Genomic DNA, 10,115 nt, shown 5'->3' on the forward strand with positions numbered 1-10,115 from the left:
GTCGCCAGGTGGGCTATCTCGTGAAAAGGGGTTTTTCTGTGTGCAGTTTGCATGTTCTCCTGTACTGGGTTTCCTCCCTATAACATCAATATGGACCTGCACTAAAAACATGCAGAAGATGGACCTTTGACCAGCGGCGGTTGGAAGAAGTTCCCCGAGTGCTTCACTGCAGCTGCCCACTGCTCCTGGCCAGACCATGGAGGAGGACGAGCCAGGATGGGAAAAATGCAGAGGAGCAATTTTACGGCGCTTCCAAAGCATGTGCTGCCGTGCACGTGTGTGTATGCATGGTGTGTCCCTGAACCCTTATGAACTATAAAGCAAACACAACCAAGTCTGAGATAGTCAAGCCTGACATCTGGAGACGGACGCAGAGGGTATTGTCCCGCTCGCTAGATTAGACAGCAGGAACAACTTGGAGAACCCAAACTGAAAGTTAATTCACAAACACATTGCGAGTGTGGCTCACCTGGTAGCAGGCGTACGACAGAGTGGTCCTTCGTGCGGCCGACACGGGTTCGAATCTGACCCGGGGTCCTTTGCGTCAAATCAACCCCTCTCTCTCTGCCCACATTTCCTGTCTGCCTACTGTCCTATCTAAATAAAGGTAAAAAAAATACCCAAAAATACTATTCAAGTTGAATGCATCGCCATAGGGAGATAATTTAATGTTACAAGCAGTGTATGAATTTAGCCTGGGGCAAGAGCAAAGATGCCCCCAAGAAATCTCAGAATGCCCCTAAAAACCATGATCCTGGGGGAAAAATTGCCCCCAAGATTTCTATAATTCTATAAAGATGACGAAGAACACACTCACACAAACTGTTGTTCACACTACACTTTAGCAAATTTATGCAGTAATTAGTTTTTTTTAAGTGCCCCCCCAAATTGTGTAAATGCCCCCATTTTTTAGACCGTGGGGGCAAACTTTGCAGCCAAAATATCTTTTACATTTCCCACTGGTTACAAGGCACTAACATATAGGATCTAACTGTAGCCTAGGACAATTAGCGGTCATAAGTAACAGTTGCTATCTTTGAGCCAGGTTTATGTCCGGAATTCTGTAACGATTGGAGCTTTACGTTCAGGCTGTTTTGTAACAGTTTAGGTCTGTCTACTGATGCAAAAAAGACAGGCTTTTGCTCTTGGATATCCCCATCAAAATGACCCCCTCTTTTGTAATTATTCTGATTTTAAATATCAAAGGAGGATTTACTGTGAGCGGAGGATTCAACACATCCAAGAATTTTATGGAAACTGTATCAACAAACTCAATAAATAACAGAAACAATCCAAATGAAAGCAATCACAGTTGTAGAGTTACACGGTACAATAGATCATATAGATATAGATCATATAGATCAAGCCATTCCGTAAGTCATAAATGAACATTCAATATCCATACAGACTTTTCTTTTTTAAACAAAGAAATCAACTATTTTCTCTATTATTTAGTTTAAAATGTCATTCAGAATTCAAAGCTAGAACATAGTTTTATGTACAGTTTCTGGTAATTATTCACATTCTATCAAAATAAGCAGTTGAAATTAAAGTGTTCAAACGTCTGTAAAAATGACTGTCTGTTATAGCAGCTGTCCTGCAGTCCCAATGCAAAGTCATACAATAAAACACTTCACTCTCTCTGGTATGTGATACCATTCCAGAGAGAGAGACAGAGAGAGAGAGAGAGAGAGTGTGTGTGTGTGTGTGTGTGTGTGTGTGTGTGTGTGTGTGTGTGTGTGTGTGTGTGTGTGTGTGTGTGTGTGTGGCCACAATAAAATGTCGGCATTGTATTTTTCTGCAATCCACCAATATGTAGAATATCATGTTTCAGAACTAAGCTTTTGGACTAGTGCGGTGGCCAGTAGGGGCGCTGTGGTCGTGGTGGATGGAGGGCGCAACACCTGCCTTCCCCACCGGAGAGCCGTGTTCGATCCCCAGTCAGGGTCACAGTGTTTCCAAAGTCTACATTTCAACCGTGAGTCACATTTAAACTTGTTGTTATTTAAGCCTAACCCAAACCCTAACCTTAACCAATTTGTTTTACTTGTGTCAGTCACATCGCTCAATGATGGGTAATGATTGGCAATGGTGGCTGTCAATCAAAAGTGGCCGAAGCCTAGGTTCATTGATGTGACTACTGGAGCCCTTATAGAGGCTGCTACGTCAGAGTTTGACCTTCCACTCTGATTCCAAGCCAAGCCAGGCCAAGATGGCATCAGTGCGTTGCGGCCGCTGAAGTATTAGCTTGTCACGGTGTATCTGTTTGTACACGTCATTTGTTTTCATGTCCTGCTACTGTTCCATATGTCCAAACCCAACCAGAGAGTGTTTATTGCGACGGATGGCTCATGAACCACAAGAGCAGGCTGGCCAGACGAGCTGTGGCGTGGACAGAGCTGAGCCTCCAGGCTAAAGCAGGTGAGCTGGCCAGACGAGCTGTGGCGTGGACAGAGCTGAGCCTCCAGGCTAAAGCAGGTGAGCTTGGTTCACTTGACAGTATTGACAGCCTTTTCACAGTATGCTCAGGGCTCAGCGTTTGCTGGAAGCCCGACACAACAAATGGCTAACGTTCATGTTCGCTATTGAGCCCTGGGAACGCAGCACGCTCAGGGCCGTGACACTTGCCTAAACATAACAACGTTGTTAAACTTGTTTTATTTGGGTTTAACGTTGGAAAGGCAGCGACCTTTTCAAGGTAACCGCCATTTTGTTTCAAATGTATGTTGAGATTGTACATATTTGTGGATTGCAGAAACGTACAGTGCTGATATTTAATTATGTCAATTGGGTTGGAGTTTGTGTGTGTGTGTCTACAGGGATGTGTGTGTTTATAGGTGTGACTGTGTGTGTTTATAGGTGTGAGTGTGTGCGCACATCTACAGGTGTGCGCTATAGAAAGCATTTGTGCATCTACAGGTGTGTGTGTGTGTGTGTGTACACGTGCGTCTACAGGTGTGTGCTATAGAAAGCAGGCGCGGCATAGCTCTGTGTGCCCAGCATGAAGGGAGATAGCACGTGGCTAACGTTAGCGGTGAGGAAGGGCAGCTGCACCAGGCCTCCGGCCCCAGCGTGGTGGTGGTGGGGGGCATAGCCGTGCATGGCCAGGTGTCCTGGGACACCTGAGGGGGGGGAGGGGCTGAGTGGGCTGAGCCCCCCCATGCCGCCTCCCGGGCCCCCCGCGGTGGGGGCCGAGGTGTCAGCTCCGGGGTTCTGCTTCTTCCACTTGGTCCGGCGGTTCTGGAACCAGATCTTGACCTGGGTCTCAGTGAGGGACAGAGACAGGGCCAGGTTCAGCCTCTCACACACAGACAGGTAGCGCGTGGACTTGAACTTGTTCTCTAGCGCTACCAGCTGCTCGTAGGTGAATGCAGTCCGTGCTCGCCGGGGCTTCCCCGACTTGGAGTCCGAGCCGGAGCGCTTCCTCTTGGGCTTGGCCGTCGAGCCCTGGCCCCCGGCGCCCTGGAGGTTGGTGACGGGGCTCTTGGTGTCTCTGGGGGGGTCATGGTGCCCGTGCTGACCCAGCTCTCCCTCTCCATCTCTAGGCAGAGCCGAGCTACTCTCCTCACTGCTGTATGGCCCGTCAGGGGCCGAGGAGTCCGGGCTCCCCGAGCGACCGTAGTCCTCCTCGTCTGGAGCTCTGTACACAAAGCCTTCCTCTGGAATTACAGACAACACAGGCCAATGACACGTCAGGATTACAGACAACAGAGGCCAATGACACGTCAGGATTACAGACAACACAGGCCAATCACACGTCAGGATTACAGACAATACAGGCCAATCACACGTCAGGATTACAGACAACACAGGCCAATCACACGTCAGGATTACAGACAACACAGGCCAATGACACATCAGGATTACAGACAACACAGGCCAATGACACGTCAGGATTACAGACAACACAGGCCAATCACACGTCAGTTTTACAAACACAAGCCAATGACACTTTACTGCACTATAGAGTGCCAAAGTCACGCCCTCTTCCGGGATCGCATAAGGGATTAATTTAGTTAATTTTCCCATAGAGGTGTCCAAACTTTTTTGAATGGGGGCCAGATTAGATAATGTGAAAACACCGGGGGCCCAGCTGCTTCTCGCAGCATATAGGTTATTAAAAAAAATTCACATACAATGCAATTGTATCTAAGGATTTTGTTTACCATCTGAAAACTCTGCCTGTGTTGTTCCTACTTGGTGCTTGTCTACAAACTGTATGATAGTGCTGTCATGATTAGGTGAATGGAAAAATGTGAAATGAACTTGATTGATTAACCAGTACTGTGTGGAGGGCCACAAATAGTATATTTTGAGAGAAAAGCCGAGGGCCACTTAAAATCGGTCCACGGGCCACAATTCCCGCGCAGGGAAATCCCCTTCCGCTCTCTGCATGTCGTTCTCACATGCCCCCACTGCAGTGAAACAACAACAACGCTAGCTAGCATCTAGCAACGTACATGTTGAGCCATGAGCTTTTCCCCCCCCACTAGACCAGAGTGACGGTTCCTACACACCGCCGACGAGTCTAAGCGATAAACTTGCATGTACTCGCACTCGCCCTGCAGCGTGGTTGGCTGCCTTGCTGTATTTCCGTCTTCAATTGGTCGATTTCGAAATGCCCCTCCTTCCCTCGTTGCCATCTTGTCGCTCACCAGCTTGCAAAGCATGCTGGGATACCTGGCGTCAAGACATCGCAGGCGACAAGACGAGAGGAGGGGCCAAAACCGAAATAGACCAATTGAAGACGGGAATACAGCAAGGCAGCCAACCAAGCTGCAGGGCGAGTGCGAGTACATGCAAGTTTATCGCTTAGACTCGTCGGAGGAGGCTTGAGAGTAAGAGGAGCCAGTCTGGCAAGTGAGACTAAACTTGGACAAACCAAGTGATTCAGAATCGGGAGAGACCATAGCATCGACCAGTGCTTCCAAAACTGGGGTATGTGGACAGGCGGTACGTGAGAGAAAGGGAGAAATGGAAAAATGTAAGAACAAATCATGAAAATAAATAAAACGTTAAAATTAATCTTCTCAGGAGGCACTATTTGCAACTCTTTCACTCCATTTCTTATTTTTTCAATGTTATGTTGTAGTTGGGTAAAGGCGGTACTTGGATTCAGAAATCAGAGAAAGGGGCTACTGAAGCCAAAAAAGTTTCAGAACCACTGGCATAGACCATTTCACTCGGAGGGGAGGAAAAAAGTATATTAAATTTTTTACATGATTTGGGGGGGGGGGGGGCGGTGGAGAGTGAGTGTGATTGGTGGTGTATGAACTGCAACGATTAATCGATTAGCCGATTGACAGAAAGTTAATTGCTATTTTTATAATTGATTTGTCGTTTGGACAAATAAATTAAAAAACTAAAGTTCTCTGGTTCCAGCTTGTTAAATTAGAATAGTTCCCGGTGTCTTTAGTCTTATATGACAGTAAACTGATTATCTTTGGGTTGTGTGGACTGTTGGTCAGGACAAAAGAAGACATTTGAGGACGTCATCTTCAGCTTTGCGTGGAAAATGATCACCATTTTTTGCCATTTTGTGAGATTTTATAGACCAAACGACTGGGGCGAGACTCACAAGTTTCATCAGGATACGATACTATATCGATTCTAATTTGATATTTGATGATAGTCTGCCACGATATGAGTTCGATACGATTTGATTCAATTCAGGAGCCTGCGATCGATATGAGACTAAATCATTATGCCCATTTAACACAACAGTTACATGTATATATCTACTCACAAAAAGCAACTAAATATGATTTGACAATTTTATTTCTGAGCTCTTCCGGACATTTAAATGGAAAACAAACCATTATTTTTAAGACAAATTATAAAAATCAACCTGTCACATTTCTCATGTTTAAGAGCAAATGTTTTTTTTATCAGTTAATTAAAGCCCTTGGTTTTTTTATAATAATTTGTATCTTATGTAAAAGATGTAAACAACAAAACAAGAACCACAAGACATTAACAAAAACACAGAAAATACAAAGTACAGACACAAACAAATTCACTCATAACCCCCACCCCGCAAGACCCCTCCGCCATCCATCAAACCACACATTGGCTCACTGTAGCAAAGAGAAAAACAGAATATGTCCATGGCCCCCAGGCATGGCTTCAATGAATGAATTCCAGCAAGTTATATTTTTTACTTGCGCCATGCACACGGGCCACCGACATCTCCATGACAGCCAGGTCCACAACAGAAGATACCCATTTTTCCAAAGGCAAAATATGAGGGGCCATCCATCTCTGAGCTACCATTTTTTGCAACAGTTTTTTTTTGTCACATTTCTCATGTTTAAGTGCAAATGTTTTTTTTAATCATCAGTTCATTAAAGAGCCCTTGTTTTATGGTTGGTATGATGCCGATCAAGATCACGATATATCTCCATATTTTCACTTTGCATCGATTCGATATCGATACAATACGATATTGATCGATGTAATGATCCCTCAACCTGGATCCCACCCCTACAAATGACGAATCAATTAGTGCGGGAAATAATGGACAGATTAATCGATGATTAAAATAATCGTTAGTCACAGCCTAGTGGTGTACAATGAAGATTCTGCTGGACCAACCAGACTGTTGCATGATTCTCAAAGTTGGTCCATTGAATTCACTTAATAAAGGATGGATCAACATGCCTATTGCAATTCTAGGTTTCACTCTCACCTCCCCATGTACAGTGTGACAAATACACAATTTAATATTTAATCAGCCACAACCCAAATATTTTCATATGGGACAAAATGTGATGTCATGGGGTCTGTGAGGCCTGATTCATAACCAGCTCCCTGCTTTGAAGAGAGAACTGAACTCTTTCCAGTATAACCAGCATTAGACTTTAATCAAATCACATTAAAAGTACTACAGGAAATTAACCAAGTCAAGTAAAAGCATAGCTCCATAAATGTGTAATTAGGACATTTAAGTGCAATGCATTAAAACTTTGAAAAGTGTCTATCCAAAAGGACTAATTACCCATTTAGGGAGAGGCCTGTGAAAATAATTGTATGGGTTATGAGCCCAATGTTTGGGGATTGTATCAGTTAAAGAGAAAGGAGTCCAAAATGAGAAATTACCCTATACTCATATGTCCTAAAATTGCAGTTTATAATGAATTTTAGTGAATGTTCTAGGCTAATAGTTATTTAAAGTGCTCTGAACACAATAAAGAAAGCAATATGAAATATGTATAAACATTTCAATTAAATGTGTCTCTGGTTTAGCTGACCAAGCACAGATAATTAAAATGAAAAGATGTGGCACTGTAAATTGAAATATAATTAAATGTTTAAAACACACAAAACACAGATTTGAGTCAAAAATTAAAAGCCATTGTTACCAACAATGGATCGTAAGTCCCCTGGCACTTTTACAAGACATCTTTTTTGTCAAGGTGCCCAGAAATATTACACTGTGCTTAGAGCTGTTTTTAATCAACAAAGCTCTATTTTTCTGAATAATGAAGATTTCTATTTTACTGTCACGACTCACGCTGCTTCCTGGTCATGCATGCCTGGTTGAATGTTGTCTGTGATGATGCCACATTATTAGCCTATACTATAGTGACTCCCAAACTGTGGTCCGCAAGGCTCCACCTGGTGCTACTCAAGAGCCTTGCTGACTGCCATCAGCATATCAGCAAATAAGATGTTATCTGTTTATCTGTTAGATGTTTATGTGTTGCTATTTGCGGTCTGACTCGCAACGTATGCTATTGCATGGTTAAATCGGCGATTCTTTTTTATATGGGAAAAAGGAAGCGAAAAAAAACGTTGGCCATGGGGAGGTGCCGGTACTTGGGAAATTTGGTTTGGTACAGAGTGGTAGTTGGTCTGAAAAGTTTGGGAAACTCTGTTATAGCTTCATAAAATAAAAGCAATTTGACATCAAATCTAAGCCTAACAGGCTATCTTACTTTAGTGTTTGAAAGGGGATAAAAATGTAAGTCTTGTTATTTGAGTTCTGTATTTTACCCTAATAATTAAACAGGTGCCATACTCTACACACTATATGCACCATGCGCTGGAAATAAGGGAAGATGTTGGCACCATGAGACCAAACACTTCTCAAATATATTTTATTTCATTTGGTCATTTTGAAATGTAATAACAATAATAATTTCAAGAGTTGTAGACAATAAAAGTTGTTCTTAACAGCAATCTCACCTATGATTTTATATGTATATATATATATATATAGAGAGAGAGAGAGAGAGAGAGAGAGAGAGAGATAGATAGATAGATAGATAGATGTTTGTTTGCATTGTAAAGTAATTTGTCAAATAGAAAGTCTATGCAAAACAATCTCGTTCGGACCTCATTAGATTTCCTATGGTAGTCTGGAATTTTAAATTTGACCCCTTTAAAAATACATTTAAATTTTAAGTCAAATATAATTCTTGCCAATTGATATATTAGCCTATATTTAATCTACTAAATGCAAAGAGTTTCATGAATCTCTGCATTTCATTCGCATGTTATTTCTGATAGGCCACTGTGGAAAGTGACAGTAAAGAGTATGGAATGAAAAGTTTTTTTCTGTATTTCTGTATGCCTTGTGTAATGAAGTCAAATTAAATGTCCTGCAAAGAAAATGTTAGACTTTACTGATGTCTGTGGGGAGACTAGCCAATAGTTTCATAATACACAGTGTAATAGTGGGATGGTATCATAAAGAGCTATATAATAGATGCATTAAAACAGTGTCATTGTAATGTAAGTGTCATAAAGTGGAAGCGATTGGAGTCAATCTGTTGTAATGGTGTGTGTGTGTGTGTGTGTGTGTGTGTGTGTGTGTGTGTGTGTGTGTGTGTGTGTGTGTGTGTGTGTGTGTGTGTGTGTGTGTGTGTGTGTGTGTGTGTGTGTGTGTGTGTGAGAGTGAGTGAGTGAGTGAGTGAGTGAGAGAGAACTGGCTGAAACAGATATTCACCAATCAATAATACCATATCGATCACACGCACACACACGCACGCACACACACACACACACATACACACACACACACACACACCGCGCGCGCGCGCACGCGCGTACACACACACCGTGGCCCATTATCCCGTGTGTTTTACCCCCTTTCAACTCAGCTTCAAACTAAATGCTTTTAATTATTTTTTTCGTTTATTACTTTCAAAACGAACAATTAATAATTTTTCTTCCATCATATGGATGCAAACATGCAGGAAATATTTAATATATCATATAATAATATAATATAATATAATATAATATAATATTATATAATATAATATTATATTATATAATATAATATAATATAAACAGGAAATAGTTGGATGTGAAACAGGAGTCATTAGTTTTTGAAAATAAGTGAAAAGTGAAGCGTCAATATGAAAAACATTGTGGGATTTACATGTATTATTCTTTTAGTTAGTTGTGGTTTCTTGTTTGTTTCACACATTTATTGTATTGTGACAAATTTAAACCTCATTGAGTTGGATAATTGCAATTCCAAAATAATAGTTATTATAGGCTATGGTCATGCTGTCATGGGATTTTAGGTGTTATTAGGCCCCATGGGTCATTACCAGTTTTAAGGATTTAGGCAGTTAAAAAGTTATAAATTGGAAGGGAAATGGCTTCAATTAGGCTATACAGTGTGATTCCACAGAGCAAAAGGGGGTGAAAAGATAGTCAATTGAAAAATAAAACTAATAACAGCTAAAATATAGACAGCAAAACACTAAACTGGTGTCATTAAAGGGTCATTCCACCAGGGAAAATAATGAATGGAGGAATAGGCTACTGAAATTGGGGGTTAGATAATACATCCACATAATAATAACAAAAATAAGAAAGGAAATACATCCACCGACAAATAATAATTTTGCGTCTTAATCGCTCAGTTTCTGTTGATGTTGACATGTCAATAAAATATTTGGTCGCACATAATAATAATAATAATAATAATAATAATAATAATAATAATAATAATAATAATAATAATAATTATGATATCCATTGAAGAAGGGGATAAAAACTATTAAGCAAAGTAAACCAGCTTTACATAGCACGCTGACAGACGAACTTACTGCTCGGGTATTCCTCGGCACCATAGCTTGGCTCCAGGCCGGGCTGCA

General features: G+C 41.6%; 1 protein-coding gene across 1 annotated transcript in view; it reads right to left on the minus strand.

The window, feature by feature from the left end:
* Window positions 1-2,949: 2,949 nt before the first annotated feature.
* Window positions 2,950-10,115, minus strand: part of nkx1.2lb (NK1 transcription factor related 2-like,b) — a gene marked incomplete at both ends in the record, with an annotated part of 9,423 nt that continues 2,257 nt past the window's right edge. The window contains 2 exons of the mRNA XM_083652528.1: window positions 2,950-3,659; window positions 10,068-10,115. The exon at window positions 10,068-10,115 is cut by the window's right edge and continues 148 nt beyond it. Coding sequence (XP_083508654.1) covers window positions 2,950-3,659; window positions 10,068-10,115 — 758 coding nt within the window. The remainder of the gene's footprint in view (window positions 3,660-10,067) is intronic.

The sequence above is a fragment of the Poromitra crassiceps genome, assembly GCF_964638095.1.
Source record: "Poromitra crassiceps genome assembly, chromosome: 15".
NCBI classification, from domain to species: domain Eukaryota; kingdom Metazoa; phylum Chordata; class Actinopteri; order Beryciformes; family Melamphaidae; genus Poromitra; species Poromitra crassiceps.